At 33.1% G+C, this 12,840-nt stretch overlaps 1 protein-coding gene across 6 annotated transcripts; it reads right to left on the reverse strand.

Moving 5' to 3' along the window:
• Window positions 1-848: 848 nt before the first annotated feature.
• On the reverse strand, window positions 849-8,797 carry f2rl1.2 (coagulation factor II (thrombin) receptor-like 1, tandem duplicate 2). 6 transcript variants are annotated; one of them, XR_011007953.2, is made up of 3 exons: window positions 8,623-8,797; window positions 2,255-3,726; window positions 849-1,887 (listed from the first exon to the last, which is right to left on the reverse strand). XR_011007953.2 is itself a non-coding variant. In XM_005161489.6 (2 exons), the coding sequence occupies exons 1-2, from the start codon at window positions 8,690-8,692 to the stop codon at window positions 2,630-2,632; spliced, it is 1,173 nt and encodes a 390-aa protein (XP_005161546.1). In that variant the 5' UTR covers window positions 8,693-8,797; the 3' UTR covers window positions 849-2,629.
• Between the last annotated feature and the right edge of the window lie 4,043 nt (window positions 8,798-12,840).

Genomic DNA, 12,840 nt, shown 5'->3' on the forward strand with positions numbered 1-12,840 from the left:
AGAAGACAGTTAGAAAAATGTTGGAAATCTGTTAGCATCGAGTTCCAAAGTATTACAATATTAATACTATGGATGTCAATAGTTACAGTTTTCCAACATTTCCCTAAATAAAATCTGTTAAACAAAAGATATTTAGAAAAATGTTGGAAACCTGTTACTATTGACTATTGTCTAAGCATTTGTTTTTTCCTACTATGAAAGTCAATGGTTACAGGTTTCCAACATTTTTCTAAATATCTTCTGTTACATACATTAGAAGATATTTAGAAAAATGTTGAAAATCTGTAATCATTGACTTCCATAGTAGGAAAAATAAATGCTATGAATGTCAATAGTCACAGGTTTCCAACATTCTTCTAAATGTCTTCCAAAAAAAATGTTGGAAACCTGTAACCATGGACATCCATAGCATTCGTTTTTCCTACTATGGAAGTAAATGATTACAGGTTTTCAACATTTTTTAAATATCTTCTATTGTATTTAACAGAAGATATTTAGAAAAATGTTGGAAACCTGTAACCACTGACTTCCATTGTAGGAAAAACGAATGCTACAGACGTGAATGGATACAGGTTTCCAATATTTTTCTAAATATCTTCTTTTGTGTTCAACAGAAGAAAGATACTCAAAGCTTTGAAGAATTAGCAAGATGACATAATTTTCATTTTTGGCCTAACCATCCCTTTAAAAGATGTCATCATGTTGTCTTACGTCATAAGTTAAGTTTCAGTTTGGATGACAAAGTTGGTCACAGTTTCCATGACTCACCTGTACACTATGTACTTCACATGTGATCATAAGACACATTATTCATTAGAAACCAGCAGTTTAGCACAAAACAAAACCCGTTTCATAGAACATAAATCATTTATTTAAAGGTGATGTGCCTTAGGCGAAGCGGGTTTTAACAGCTGCTTTTCATTTATAGGTACAGTGATGTTTAAAACAAAAAGACTGACAGATGATTTGATAAATAACCTGTTAGTGAAGGTTCTCAAATTACAAGCCAAACTCGTATTATAAGACATAATAATGATCCCCACAGAAAGAAATAAACATGTTCAATCAAAGGTTAAAATATGTGAAATATGTGAGACACAGTTCTGGAACATTAACATGCCAAGAAACGTCGACAACTCATGTGCAATTCACAAGAAACTATTTCAAAACTGTGTGATGTTAATGTGATTAGCACACGTTAAACTCGTGTTTAAAACATAATTTGAGTCAAATATGAAACAACACAAGTGCTACGATCAAATTAAGTTACAATTTTAATCCAAAAAAGATGGGTTGGTCCATATTTTACCCAAATTTGTATACACTTCATTAGGAGTTTGTTTCTTTCTGTAAGAGAAAAGCTTGTTACCGGACACAGATGTATTTTAAAGGGATATCTCACCCCCATATTTAAAGAACCACATGAGTGAGAGTAAATAATAAGCTATTAAAAATGTCATTCTTCTGGTGAACACAAAAGAAGATACTTTGAAGAGTGACATTAACATCCATACTAGTTAAAAAAAAATACAATGGAAGTCAATGGATAACATAGCAGCATTCTTCAAAATATCTTTTTTGGTGTTCAACAGAAGTAAGAAACAAAGTGAAATGGTGAGTAAATAATTTAAATAATTGTCATTTCTGAGTGAACTATCCCTTTACACCTTCAGGTTCCAACAATTAAATATGACATCACTGACAACAACATTGACCTAATTATAGCTCTAAAGCACAGTGCAGTATAAAAACTGTGGCATAAAAAAGTAAGGTAGTTAGTCACTCTGGAAAAACGAATGCTATGGATGTCAATAGTTACCAGTGTCCAACATTTTGAAAAATACTTTGTTAAACCCAAAAGAAGAGATTTAGAGAAATGTTGGAAACCTGTAACCATTGACTTCCATAGTAGGAAAAATGATTGCTATGGATGTCAATGGTTACAGTTTTTCAACATTTTAAAAAATATCTTCTGTTAAAGACAAAAGATATTTAGAAAAATGGTGGAAACCTGTAACCATTGACTTCCATAGTATAAAAAAAAAAAAAAAAAAAAAAAAAAAAAAAAGAATGGCACGTATGTCAATGGTTACAGGTTATCTTCTGTTAAACACAAAAGATATTCAGAAAAATGGTGGAAACCTGTAACCATTGACTTACACAGTAAAAAAAAAAACAAATGCCACGGATGTCAATGGTTACAGGTTATCTTCTCTTAAACACAAAAGAAGATATTTAGAAAAATGTTGCAAACCTGAAACCATTTCTGACCATTACTCATTCTGACTAACTAGCAAAAATTGTGGTTAATAATCAAATTTGATGTAAAAGGCTTAAAAAAAACAAGTTCACACTAACATAAACATAAAAAAACAATCAGCAGTCACAGGCTCATAAATTTGTATTAAATATCTTTCGCAAGCACATCTCACGTAACAACAGAACAATTTGGCTCGGATGCTTCTCTTCAAGTGTTACAAAACAGCCCTGAGAGCAAACTCAATGCTTTTGTTGAAGAAACAGTTTGTTCCGTTCAAACGTTTTGTCACGAAGGTCTGAAAAAAAAACAGTTTATTTACAGTGTTTCAATGAACTCTACAGATAAATATGTATCAGTTTTATCATGCTCTCAGCAAGTGCTGGTTTCCGTGTTGCCCGAGCTGGATGTATACGTGTTTGTCCTTTTAGAGTACTTCATAGAGCTGAACGAGACCCTCATTCTCTCCACCGTACGACTGCTGCGGCACTGCAGCGTGTTTTTAACTTCCTCTCTGAAATCATCCGAGACGTAATAATAGATGAACGGGTCGAGGCAGCTGTTGAGGCTTGCTATACAGAGCGCGGTGAGATAAAATCCATAGCTGGCGTTAAAGCTATTGTTTCGCAAGAGAGAGTAGTGCACCACCAGCATCACATTACTTGGGATGAAGCAAACCAAAAACGTAATGAGCACCGTGACGATGAGAATCACGGCTCGTTTGCGGCTTTTTCCAGCACTGCCTTTGACTGACGAGTTGCCAAGAGAGCGAAGGAGGAGAACGTAAGCCATGATGATGACCACCATTGGGACGAAGAACACCAGACCTGCCATCACCATGAAGTAATAATAGGGCTCCTGTACATCCAAAAACGCATTGTGGTTATCGAAACTCTTCTTGGTGATGATGTTGACGTCGTGGCAGGTAGTGATGTTGAGGTCTTGCAGTTGAACGGTTTGATTGTAGAGATATAGAGGTGTTGTGCTGACCCCGATGAAGACCCAGACGCACACAGATATGATGATAGCCAACCTGTTGTCTCTTCTTTGCTGGGTGAGCGGGTGAGCGCAGACCCAGTATCGCTGGACGCTTAAGCAAGTGATGAAGAGGATGGAGCAGTACATGTTCCCGTAGAAGAAGCCCACTGATACTTTGCACATCTCCTCGCCATACGTCCAGTTATTCCCTTTTAAATGGTAAGCAATCTTTAGAGGCGTCCAGATGACGAACATCAGGTCTGCAAGTGCCAGGTTGCCCATGTAAATGGCAGCTGGGTGTACTTTCTTTGACCTGAACAGGAGGACGTATATGGCCATTGCGTTGGTTGGCAACCCGACCACGAAGACTATTATGTAAATAATAGGCATGAAGACTGTTGTCAGACTGCTCTGCAGAGTTTCTCTAGCGATCTGATCGACAAACATGTGGCCTGCATCATTCTGTATCACTACTAAACTTCGTCCTTTGCCTGTGCCTGAAATAGAACACGTTGATTAGTTTAAATGACTGAATTGCAAAAAAGCCAAACTTTTAAAGGGATAGTTCCACAATTATTAATTAATTAATTAATAAAAACAAAAATTAATTTTGTTTCCAACCTTTATAAGTTTCTTTCCTTGTGTTAAACACAAAAGAAGATACTTTGGAACAGGGTTTCTGCAGGTTCACCAAGACTTTTTAAGACATTTTAAGACCATCGTGAATTAAATTTTAGACTTATACAGAGCTAAATGCTGAGGATTTTTTTCCGAATATTCGAGTTAGAAAAGATTTTCACTTGCCCTATCAAAAATGATTAAAATTTAATACATTTAATAATGCAGGGATGTAACGATTCACACGACTCACGATTCGATATGATTCTCAATACTACTCTCACGATTTAGTCATGATTTTTTAACAAAATTATTTGAAACAAATTTAAGGTGAAGAGCCCTTTAATTTTTCTTACTTAAATGCTGCACATTTTTTGCTAAATATAATATATTTTTTGCTATAACTAAATTGCGATAAGAAAAATACAACTAAATACTCATTAATATAAACAAACTAAAACTGTGCTGGAATTTTAACTATTTTTAAAAAAAGAAATATCAGAATATCTCTGTTTTCTGGCATAAGCTGAGGTCTTTTCACATTTACAGTGTTTACTGCTGATAATTTTTTTTTTTAAAAACTCTTTTACTGGGGACTGGCCACTAGCATAAATTACTGATTATAAATGTACTTCTTATAAAGTAGAACAGAGACAGGAGTTGAACATGATTATGAAGGTGAATAATTACTTGTATAATTGTGTTTGGCTTATTAATAGTTTTTTTTGCGTATAGATGCCTGTGACAGTTTTTGTGCTGACGGTTTATGTTATGCATCATAGTAGTTGTTCTGCTAGTTTAATAAAATGTCTTTTTGCAGTATTTGCACACAGTTTGTTGTTTTTGTCATTTTACCCTGCTGCGCCACCTCTTGCTCGCCGCTCATGTGCAGGTAAAGCGAGTTTGTGCCTGTAAACCCAGCGCCCCCTATGTTCAAAACATGTATTGCGATTAATTCAACATTTCAACTGGTTTGAATAGTCACATATTTGATTCGATTTTCAACCGACTCACGATGAACCACTACATCCCTAAAAATAATAATATTTTAGCTTGAATATTTCTTTTAATTAACTTTTAAATATATCCATTCACAAACCCTACAACCCTTACCAAGAATAAACAAAACAGCTGTCAATTACTTCAGTCTACAATAATAATAATTTAATAATGAAAAATATAAGTCAGGACAGTATCCTCAGCAGTAAATAAATGAAGAACTTTTGAGCAAATGTTACTGTAATAAAAGTAATTAAATGCTATTTTTATTTCCATAAAAAGTTTAAACTTTTATTGAGATGGATTGTTGGTGATTGTATTGGTGTTTATGGCCAGACTGGGTAGCTATACATGAACAAAGTAGAATTAAGACCTGTTAAGAAAAGATTTAAGACCTACAACACAGCATTTCAATAGATTAGACATTTTAAGACTTTTTAAGACCCCACAGATACCCTGTTGGAAACAAGCTGGAAGTCTGTAGGTATTGTCTTTCATAGTAAAGTTGTAGGTAAAGTTGGTTTTATGTTCGCATATTGTTTCACTGACAGCTTGTAACACGCTCCCTACATTGTTTACCCTAGTACTTTGAATATTTGGTCTGAAATCACATCCAAGTATGACTTCAAAATAACATTAGCACTATTTTTTGACTGTAAACAAACTTTTACTTTAATATTATTATTATTATTATTATTATTATTAATAATTGTAATAATTTTGATTAATATAGCGCCTTTCCAGAGCTCAAGGACACTTTACAAAGAATGCGACAAAAAGAGACTGTATAAGCAGATAAATGTAGAGACAGCATTAGATACAAAAACACACAGGAAGTCAAATATAACAAACAGGAAATTAAAAAAACAAGTCCCAAGAGACAAATAAGCAGAGTGCAGGTGGATCAGATAAAGTGGTCAGTTTGTCCGATCAGAAGTGAAGCATTCAGAAAAAATTATTTAGTTTTAAGTAAAGATTTCAATTCTGAGATATTATTAGCAGAACAGAGTAAGCGTGGTAGAGAGTTCCAGAGTTTGGGTGCAATAACACTAAATGATCTGCCCCCCATTGAGGAGAGGCGGTACCGAGGGACAGCGAGAAGGCCAGAGTCAGCAGAACGTAATGAGCGAGTAGGGGTGTAGGGGACAAGCCCGCTGCAAAGATAAGTCGTTGGCTGCTAATTTGATTTCCATATTCAGAATTGGCAAAGAATACAGTACTTTTCAAAAATTATATTCAGACAAATCTGAATGTGTGAATATCAAACCAACTTTACCTCAATGTTACAAGACCACCCACCATTACGGATGTTTTTATCTTATCAAATAACTTATTGGTCCAACTTTTGCTGACTTCACTGTACTTAAAGTGATAGTTCACCCCCCAAAAATAAACTTGACCCTGTTTGCTCATGTTCAAGTGGTTACAAACCTTTATGGAGTCTCTTTATACAACACAAAAGAAGCTATTTTGCACCTATTGATTTCTATAGCATCTGTTCCTACGATGTGTACAGAGTGAGGTAAAGTTGGTTTTACATTTGGTTATTTGTTCAGTGACAACTTGTGACATGCTCCCTATATTGCTTAGCATGGTACTTTGAATATTCGGATTGAAGTATGACTTCAAAACAACATTTGCACTATTTGTTGGACTGTGAACAATGGTGTACTTTGATAGTCATTGGCTGCTAATATGATTTCACTGTTCCTAATTAGCAAATAAAACTTTTCTGAAATTATATTATTAAGGAGGAAATTTTAATATATGAATATAAAACCAACTTCTATACCTTTCACTTGTTCAAAACCTACTTGAAATTCCTTGTTTTGTTGACCACAAAAGAAGATATTAAGTCTGGTAGACTACACCTTTAACCTCTGTAGAATTTCTTTCCTACTATGGAAGAGTGAGGTAAAGTTGGTTTTATGTTCGTACATTGTTTCAGTGACAACTTGTGGCACGCTCCCTAAATTGTTTATCATAGTACTTTGAATATTCTGTCTGAAATTACATCCAAGCATGACTTCAAAACAATACTAGGACTATATTTATTTGTGAACAGTGTTGTACTTTAATGGACTTTGGCTGCTAATATGATTTCACTATTTAGAATCTGAAAATAATACTTTTCTGAAATTATATTATTAAGGAGAAAGTCCTAATGTGTGAATGGGTAATTCTTTGGGCGCTTTTATGTCCTTTGATCATATATCCACAAATATATACAATTATATTCAAAATTCTCTTTCTTTGTCAAACTAACAATAAAACCTACTTTGAATTTTTTAAAAACATTTCTATTATATATATTTTTTAATATTATTCAACGTTTTTACCTTGTCGCACACCCTGAGTTTTAAACTTCAAAAATGACAATAACATTTTAAAATATTATTTATCTGGTATCTACTAATGTATTTTAATAAAGCCCTAGTGAAATAATTTAAATATTTTATAGTTAATAATGTGAGACTATTATCAATATTATTTTTTATACAAAATTTAGCTGTCGCACAGTATCAGTGTCATTTCAACCACAACACTGTAATGTCGCTTTAAAAGTTTGTGTGAAAGATTATTTGAGGTGGTTTCTATGAAAATGAATAGTGACATCTGAGAACATGTTCAAGATGGAGGGAACTTAAAGTTTTTTCAACAACGCTTGAAGAAAAGTCAAGATAAATATTGCTTGATAAGGAAATACATTTAATCTATGTCATTTCCAAACAAGCTGTACCTTCAAAGATGTTTTTAAAAATCAAACAAAATTAAGGTAAATAAGAGTGTTTTGTATACAAGAAAGGCTAGTATCAATTCAAAGCTAATCGTTGAAGCTATTTGTCATTTTTTCACAATAAACTGTAGAAATGTCATTTCCACCACTGTCATTTCCATCACCACACTCATTTTAAAATATTTAAAAAGTTTTCATCACACATTAAAAGTGTTTTCACAATGTATGAGTTCATGCTCTATTTAATATACAAATTCAGTTGATTTATTTTCTAATAAGCTCTTAACCAAATTAATATTACATTTTTGAGTGTGTACAATTCAGCATTACACTAATAACTAATTTATTTCACTGACTAATGTATATATATATATATATATATATATATATATATATATATATATATATATATATATATATATATATATATATAGTGGAATGATTGGTTAAACTACATACAAAGATTATCTCAGACAATGTTTGACTGCCATAATTTATTTCATTTTGAAATAAGCTGTACATAGAGATGTGGTGGAATTGACATTTGTTCAGTTTATGATGATGGAAAAAAATCTTTCTTCTTATCTAGGTTTGTCCTCTTGCAGATCTTAAAACTAGACAAATTGTTTAAACTCATGAGGCTATGTTACGTTAATTTTGAAGTTTTTTTACTCAACTCCACAAGACTAAAAGTGCCCGTAGTTGAAGAATTGCCCGAATAAAACCAAATTTACCTCAAACTATGGAAGTTTGGGTCCCATCAACCAGCATTCTTCCAAAAATCTTATTTTGTGTTCAACAGAACAATGAAACTCACAAAGGTTTAACTTAAAAGCACACAGAATAAATTAGGTAATTTTTATTTATTTTGGTCGAACTATCCCTTTAATAGCCTACACATCTAACAACATTTACTGATTTTACTGACTGGAGTCTAGAAAGACGCATGTTAAACGTAAGTCTTTGGACTAACACTAGAGCAACGCACAAAACAGGTGTATTAAAGTATTTCAGATAAAATGAAGCAACTCACCTGGCTGGGCAGAAGCAAAAATGACACACGCCAAAAATAATAAAATCCTGTAGCTCTCGGACACCGCCATATTCCGCTTTTTCCTCTAGTACTCCTAAATCCTAAAAAGATTTCCTGAAGCGTTGAGTTCTGCCGTTCCTCTGCGGGAAATGTTTTCAGTCGACCTAAAAGAGTCACTAGGACACACCTTAACCCCATTCAAGAGAGTTTAGTGCACGTCGTACCTGTGTGACGTCACACGCCAGACGCGATCCAGTCAGATCCAGCTGAACCGAGAGGTGAGTTTCGACCGAAATCAACCACAGGATCTGCGCATGGGAGGAGAGTAACACCGATAGTGTATTCCTGATAGTCACACTGAAACTGTATTACTAATAACAATAATACTGTACAATAACAATATATAAAAGTGTTATTTAAAGATGATACATGATTTGTGAGTAAAATGAGGTTTAAAAAATCGTTTAAGAAATATTAAATGGCACAATATTAAGGGGATTGCTGATCTGGATGTTATGTATAAATTTTGGATTTTAATGTTTTTATTGTTTTTTGTTGTTATGTATTAATATAATTTTGTGTTGTGTTTGATGGACCCCAGGAAGAATAGCCACTACCTAGGGGCTAAAGGGGATAAATAAAAATAAATAAATAAAAGTAAAAATGATTTAACATTTTAGACCACAACTTATTGTTGTTATTGTCAACAAAAAAGTTAAAATATAACAAATTTTCGTTGAAATATTAATATTAAAAGAAACCTTAATTGAAAAATTGGGTTGTCAACTAATTTAACAATATCTAAAACAAAAAAATAAAATACAGTAATGCAATACTAAAAGTAAAACAATACAACTTATGGTAAAACAACCCTGTAGACAGGGGGGTTCGGATGGTTTGAAAGACAAAACCCCCTACTGATAAAAGGTCCGGTATTATCCCAAACATGAGCTCATTTGTCCTATATTGACTGCTATTCCATTATATAATGTAAAAATAACCCATCAAAGAAGGCTTCCAATGAATCCAAACAATTAATTTCATGAGTCCAACATCCAGCTGTGCAAGAAAACTTACAATATGACAAAAGTCATCTTTTACAACAAGAAGCCCAACTTTTATTCTGAATCTTGGAACTTAAACACAAAAATACCAATAATAAATAAAGATTTGAAGCACCAAAGGGGTCTCTGTTAAATTGAACTTGAATACTAATTAGGCTATTTTTGTTATCCATGAACTTTTCAAAAAGTTAAGCTCTACATTATTAATATTATTATGTTTAATTTTTTTAGAAGACCAAAAGGAAAGTTGGATGTGCTGGCCAGTTTATGTTCCCAATAAATGATAATAGGCTACCATTTTTTTTCCATTTTCATTTATAACCTTAATTGGAACTCCCTTTTTTCTAATAATGTATGATATAATAAATTTGCATTTAAAAGGAAGTACTATGATGACCATCCATTAAGCTAACCATGCTAAAAATAGTGCTTAAAATGTCAGTAAAATACAGAATTTAAATCTGATTGTTAAATGGAACATAGGGTGAACAATTGCAAAAAGGTCTACTGTTTGAGAAACAGAACCACCCCTTTCACCAGGCCGGCTATGGGCCTGTAAATATAATAATCTTCAGACAAAAATAAGTATAAATATATGCCCTGTTTATTAATCTATAACATATAACGGCAATTTCAAATAAACTGGACAGCTGTCTCTATTGTCAACATCAATATATATTTATAAAAATCATTACACCGACCTATCCACGTACACATTGGTCTACAGTCAACACTTTCTCGGTTACAGGTAGTCCAGAATGCAGCCGCCAGATTGATAACAGGAACTAAGAAAAGAGATCATATCTCCCCATGTCCTCGCCTCATTGCACTGGCTTCCTATAAAATTCAGAGTTGATTTTAAAATCCTTCTTTTTACATATAAAGCTTTGCTCAATTCAGCTTGTAGACCATTAAGGTCCCATGATCAGTTTCTTTTGTCGATCTCTCGGTCTCGCTGCAAATCAAAAGGTGATCGAGCTTTCTGTGTTGTGGCCTCAAGGCTCTGGAACAGTCTCCCATTGAACATCAGGATTTCTCCATCCTTGGATACTTTTAAATCTAAACTAAATACTTATTTTTACTCCATTGCCTGTGAGTGACTCATACATGTAATTTCTTATCTGTATTTTAGTATTACATACATATATATTTCCTTTTCTTACATTTTTAATACAAGTTTTATTTTATTAAATATTTTTCTCATTGTAAAGCACTTTTGATTAACTACGGTTGTATAAAATTGTGCTCTATAAATAAAGTATACCTTGCCTTGCCTATCCTGAATCCTGAAGGTCATTTCCCCACATTTTTAACAAAACATGGTCCACACATACTGTTGTTGTTTTGTTTGTTATCTATTTGGTAAATTATTCTTACATGCTCTTATGATTATCACTGAAATTATAAGTGAGCTGCTGAAATTATTTAATGTAAATAATTACATACATAAACCTATTTTATACATCTATAACCTCAATTTGAAAATGGACAATGGGTTTGGATAGCTGGTGCATCTGTATGTATGCATGTACAGTTGAAGTCAGAATTATTAGCCCCCCTTTCAATTTTTTTTCTTTTTTTAAATATTTCCCAAATTATGTTTAACAGAGCAAGGAAATTTTCGCAGTATGTCTGATAATATTTTTTCTCCTGGAGAAAGTCTTATTTGTTTTGCTTTGACTAGAATAAAAGCAGTTATTAATTATTTGAACATTGTTTTAAGGTCAATATTAGTAGCCCTTTTAAGCTAAATGTTTTTTCGATCCTCTACAGAACAAACCATCGTTATACAATAACTTGCCTAATTACCCTAACCTGCCTAGTTAACCTAATTAACCCAGTTAAGCCTTTAAATGTCACTTTATGCTGTGTAGAAGTCTCTTGAAAAATATCTAGTCAAATATTATGTACTGTCATCATGGTAAAGATAAAATAAAACAGTTATAAGAAATGAGTTATTAAAACTATTATGTTTAGAAATGTGTTGAAAAAAAACAGAAATTGGGGGAAAAAAATAAACACGGTGGCTAATAATTCTGACTTCAACTGTGTGTGTGTGTGTGTGTGTGTGTGAAACAACCTCAAACAGATTTTATGATTCAGCTGGTTTAAACATTGCTCTGTGGACTTTGGACACATTCTGCCTACTGCTATTCATCTTTAGCCACACATACAAAATGCACAGAAAGTTGAACATGAAGGAAAGTGAACAGACATGAAAATAAACACATTTATTGATAAATACGCTTAGATTGTTCTTTAAAAACATCAACAAATGCATAATACACTCACAGATAAAAAATATACATGTGCTCTGAAACCAAATGGAGGCATGGGTCTTCCAAAAGACAAATGTTTTTATATGATTATGCAGACAAATCACACAGTAAATGCTGCAGTATCAGCTTCAGAATAGATCTCACAGAGGTTATGCTTGCTGGTCATACATTCACACATTTAAAAATTGTGACTTATGATGTGTGAACAATTCCTATTCTTCTATGTGCGTCTCTGTAAATGGAAATGAATGCAAATGTTTTAAATAACAGCTTAATGTATTCAGTCAACTTCAGTGCACTAAATGAGATCAAGATTAAAGGTCATTTAAAGGAATAGGTCACCTATAAATCCACATTTTGTCATTATTTACTCTCCATTGACTTGTTCCAAACCTGTTTGAGTTTCTTTGGTTCTGTTGAACACAAAAAGCTTCATAAAACACTTTGATTTTCATAGTATTTGTATACTACGCATGCCAAAATGTCATATTTTGTGTTCAACAAAAGAAGGGAACTCATAAAGCTGTAGAACCATTGAGGGTGAGTCCATTTTCAGTTTTGGGTGAACTATGGCTTTAAGAGTTTCTGCAAAATCCCACTAAACCAGACAGACAGCAACAACGTAACAAAAATTCCATGTTTGCACTCCTAACTTGAGGCAACCTGTAACTAGTGACGTATTGCAAACACACTAATACCAACATTTCCATGGTAAATAATTGTGTCATCAAACTTCTCCGCATTCCAAGCAGTGCTGTTTTGAAACCTTCATGAGTTTCTTTTTAGGACAGCTTAACATGTGGACAAGAATATTCAACAGAGATTAAATTACACTTTAAATAATATCTGTATTTCTTTATTCACGGTTTTGTTCT

Source organism: Danio rerio, chromosome 21 (genome assembly GCF_049306965.1).
Source record: "Danio rerio strain Tuebingen ecotype United States chromosome 21, GRCz12tu, whole genome shotgun sequence".
Classification (NCBI taxonomy): Eukaryota; Metazoa; Chordata; class Actinopteri; order Cypriniformes; family Danionidae; genus Danio; species Danio rerio.